We start from the raw sequence: 4,734 nt of genomic DNA, 5'->3' as shown, positions 1-4,734 counted from the left end.
AATAACACTGACAGCTGAACACTAACAGCTGAACAGTAATAACACTGACAGCTGAACAGTAATGGCACTACAAGCTGAACAGTAATAACTGATAGCTAGCAGATAGCTAATTAGATAAGTTCATTTAATAGTAAGTTAATAGTAAGTTATTAAGTTAATCTTTTATAACTTTAATTGTAGTTAGCATCTTTTAAAATAATTTTATTCATATTTACTATCTTTCTAAAACTTCAGCCACTGTTAGCATGTTTTTAGAGAGGTTTTGCAGACACGTGACCACTTAGTGCTTGTCAGCCATTTTGCGTGTGTAACAATCTTGACACCTCAAGTTAGTGAAACACATACCAAATATTATGCAGATAAGATAAACTATGGCAACTATGAGTAAACAAGTGTTGGTGTGAAGTCCCTGGCACTTTCCCGGACTTCATGCCACATGATTTATATCATTATGTTATCAACGATCCCTCAAATTATACTGGAGAAAATCTGAAGCCCAACAAAATTTTGCACGCTTACTAGTATTTTGTGTCAAGATAGGTAACAAACATCAGTCACTGAACTCTGCCTGGAATTGCAGTCACTTGAATGAGTGGACCATGGTCACTGATCACTGCTTAGACATTTACTTGATTTTTTATGACATTTTGACATGTCTCTGCGTATTATTCCTTACACTGTCGACGAGTCAGCCTCGCTGATTGATGACAGTGACACTGAGGTAAATTGTTGATGAGAACTGTTGTAATTTCCTGTCAGTAAGCACTGCTGTTTTTGCCTGTTAGCTGCTGTTAGCACCTGTTTGCCGTTGTTACTGAAAACCTTTGTGAAGTGGCTCTAACTTGGGCACATTCCCACTTAGCTAAAAACTCTCATTTGATGTGAGAATATAATTAAGCTGTTTTTCAAACGAAAAGTACTTTTAGGATGCTGGAGCCTAATTTTAGCTGGCATGATGTTAGCTTGTAAAATTATGTTGTTGTTCAGCTGGCCAGGTACTGAGGGCAGCGTGTCTGATATATTTTTAGTCTTCTTTAAAAAAAAAAAAAAAGCTGTTTTCACAGGAAATCAAACAGAATGTCAGTTACAGATTATACATCTGACCCAGTGTAGCTCCAGTGTTATGCTTTCGTAGGGCAGTAAACTGAGAGAATGATTTCAAGTGGCCATAAATAGAGTGATAGAAAACAGTGGTGCAGCAGCAGCAGAGTGAACAAACAGCACAGATTAATCTGCTGGAGCTGATAATACAGAGACGCCCTACAGTCTGATGCAAAGTTTATTTTTCATTCCTGAACTTAAATGTTACAGCTGCCACTTTGTCGCTTTTTATGAGCCACAAAAAGCACAGTACAGACAAAACCGGCTCTAGATTTAGAGCTCTGGAGAGATCTGAAAAGCCTGTTCCAAACATGCAGCTTCTGAACATTATTTCAACTAGAAGAAAAAATATAACTTCAACCAGTTTAACCCTCTGGGGGGGGGGTGTCAAACTTCTTCCAACCAAAGACTCTATAAATACTCGAGAACTCCCACTTTCTGGAGTTCCTGTCCATAAGATGTTCTTTCAAGCTTGTATGGACTGATAATTTAAATTTTGTGGGGTTAACCTTTTACTTCATCATGCTTTTAGTTTAGACACGTAAATCAGTGCTGGATTTATTAAAAGTAAAACGAATTGCTGTAAATTCAAAAAGCTGTACTTTCAAGATTGTTAGTTAGACCAACGGGTTTTTGAAGCGTAGCCTGTAAAGGTGAGTGCAAGCTCAAAATGATGAGTTAACATCGTTTGGTAAGTGACACGATGTTGACAATATTGATCCGATCCTTACTCAAAATCCTGGATCAGATATCAGCAACCAGATCTATCACATCTGAGTCCGTGTTGTTCTGAGTTTACTTCATCAGAAATGCTGAATGTTTTTTTAACAACTCATTCATTTCACACTGCATCAGTACAAAGGTACCAACAGACACCTAACGGTAAGGTGTTGGTAAAAACCTTCCTCATCAAGAGGAAGTTTCTCAAGCCGTCCTCAGGATGATGTCAGCTTAAGACACTGAAACAACACCGACCTGATCTTAATGCAGGTTTGATGTGCAGCTAGAAAAAAAAACTTTAGGTTTTTGTTGATAAATAAGTGTTGATGAATTATTAAATCCTTGTTTAGTCATACCGAAATTATCAGCAGATACCGAAAGCCATGATTTCAAACCAGAGAAGGAAAGAGATGAATTGCTGACACTCTGTCCCAGATCAGAGGGGTTTGGTGTTTATCCAAAATCTACACAAACTCAGAGGCATCCTTAGCAACCCTCTTGTTGTTGTGATGAAAAAAGTCTTTACTGTGAAAAACTTCTGTTTAATCTGCAGCAGACAGAACATAAAACATTCTCCCACAGCCTGTAGGGACCATGGCTCTAACCTTTGACCTCCACCACCTGACCTATGACTCAAGGGTTGTGCTGACTTTCAGTTTGTGAATCTGGATTTCAGCAGAGGTCAGACTCTCCGGAGAAGTGAAAGCTTAGGTCTTTCTTCCCATCTCCTCATCTGGATCTGAGGTGACGGATTTGTGGAACAAAGATCAGGATGGATGGAGAAGTTTTCCCAGCTGATTCTGGAACATTTAAAAAAAATTTGAGCCTCCAGCAGCTTCAGGAAGTAGTGCCTGATCTTTGTACAACATACAGTGCACAGTACAGCGTATATAATCAAATAAAGAACTCCACCTGGTGTCTGAACAGAGAACGGCACTGACTGTGCAGTGATGATGAGGAAGAAGAAAAAGCAGGAGAGAGAAGGACAAAGAGGAGCTACAAAACAGCTGGTTAAACTCTCCAGATTCTAAGGAAAGGTGCCTCAGTGCATCCTTCATCATCTCCTTTAGCAAAGGAGACACTGGAGGATCCTTTGTGAAAGGAGAGGGGGTTAGACTGTCCCCCCACCTTAAACACGCTCTGAGCTTAAATAAAGAGAGTTACAGAGTTAAAGTTTCCCATCAAGGTCGAGGAAGAGTGGACCAGAAAAGACTCAGGAGGGATTTTATTTTTGTGACCCAGGACAGAGGAGTGGAAACAAGGAGGTTAGGAAAGGAAAAAGAGGAGATGAGAAGATAAAGAAGATGAGTTTTTTGTTACCTCAGCTTTTTTGCTCCCGCCATCTTTTTCTCCTTCCCCTCATTCTGATCCTCCTCATCCTGTCCTGGATCAAACTCGGGTGGAGGCATTTCGAAAGTGCCTGGTCTCCTCTCCTCTGCTTCAGATTCAGAATCAGAACTCTGATTGGAGGCTGTCAGCCCTTCATCTGGATCTGGATCGAACCGGATTACAGTGGGATATTTTGGGGAGGCTTGGTTCTCCTCACGAGTCAGAAACCGCTTGGAAACACCTCCTCCACTGTCAGCTCCATCATTCTCTTCAGTTTGACCTCCAAAGCCTACAGCTTTGGCAGGACCAGAGTCAGGGACCTTTGTGTCCTCCTCTCCATCAGCCTGAGCAGAAGTCGGGTTCGGGTCTGAAGGTTCAGGTGGAGGTTCGGGTGGAGGTGAGCTGGCAGCAGGTTTGGTGCTTCTCTGGGGGCTCAGAGCTGGTTGTGGTGGGATCCGGAGGGGTCTGAGGTGGACCGGGAACTCTGTCGGGTGGATGGATGTCAGCAGGCGTCCTGGTGCAGAAAGGGGCAGCTGACAGTGGTAACCATGGAAACCTTGTCTGCACACGCACCTGTTAAACTGTCGACACAGCGCCCCGTTACGGCAGGGAGGAGAACACCTGGCTGAAGAAGGAGAGCGCGCTTCATTAACAGAACATTACTGCAGCGTAGACAGCAGTCAAATACCCTGATGTAACAAAGCCGGGCCGATCTCACTGTGAAACCAGCAGCTCATTGGCTAATGGACCATCAGTCATAAGTCATTAGCTAATGAGCATACCACAAATAATCCTCCATTTGAAATGTAGACTTATTATTATTCAATGTGACCCACAACGATAGTCTGAGCCCCAAACTCAGCAGGAAGATGTCTACAGGGGTCAACAAAAAGCTGTTTTCTATGTCTGTTTGCACAGTTATTGCCATCTGGTGGCTTTCAGGCAGAATGCAGCTGTAACACTTATCATTACACACTTTGTAGCTGAAAGACGGGTTGGTAACATGATCAGGTATAAAAAGAGCATGTTTAGGAGGCAGAGTTTCCTAGAAGGACAGATGAGCAGAGGCTGACCACTCGGCAAAAATCTGCGCCTTCAAACTAGAACAGTTTCAAAATAATGTTCCTTACTGTGAACATATATATGTATATAGATATATATAGCACATCTCTCTCTGTGAGCGTCGGCAGCACTGCATTAAAACATCAGTGCATGCGCTGAGGAACACTTCCAGAAACCAGCGTCTGTGAGCAGCTCGACCTGCAGGTTACTGCTGCATCACTCAATCACTCAGAGAAACACCTTTAAAACTGATCTGTGGTCAGACCCAGATTGGGGGGGGGGGGGCTGAGATTAAAACAGGTTTTTAACTCTGCAGTTTCTCAGGATAACCAGCGTTTTATTCTTTTATTCTCTTTGGTTTGATCTGCATTTCCTGTCTGACAAACAGAAACTCAGCGCCAGCGTTTCCCTCTGTGAGTCTGCAGACCAACTGCTCAACAATGTGACTAAACACAAAACTTCACTCTGCACGCCCTGAGCTGAGTGTGTGTGTGTGTGTGTGTGTGTGTGTGTGTGTGTGTG

General features: G+C 42.6%; 1 protein-coding gene across 1 annotated transcript in view; it reads right to left on the bottom strand.

Annotated features, from left to right (window-relative positions):
- LOC102213296 (uncharacterized) overlaps nucleotides 1–4,734 on the bottom strand; it is a 13,711-nt gene that overhangs the window by 1,232 nt on the left and 7,745 nt on the right. Inside the window, exons 5-6 of the mRNA XM_005737523.1 lie at nucleotides 3,724–3,775; nucleotides 3,142–3,634 (exon numbers count right to left, since the gene is read on the bottom strand). Coding sequence (XP_005737580.1) covers nucleotides 3,142–3,634; nucleotides 3,724–3,775 — 545 coding nt within the window. The remainder of the gene's footprint in view (nucleotides 1–3,141; nucleotides 3,635–3,723; nucleotides 3,776–4,734) is intronic.

The sequence above is a fragment of the Pundamilia nyererei genome, unplaced genomic scaffold (assembly GCF_000239375.1).
Source record: "Pundamilia nyererei isolate P.nyererei 1_Seehausen unplaced genomic scaffold, PunNye1.0 scaffold00076, whole genome shotgun sequence".
Classification (NCBI taxonomy): domain Eukaryota; kingdom Metazoa; phylum Chordata; class Actinopteri; order Cichliformes; family Cichlidae; genus Pundamilia; species Pundamilia nyererei.
The sequence above is the reverse complement of the archived record's forward strand: the minus strand, read 5'-3'. Positions and strand labels throughout refer to the sequence as shown.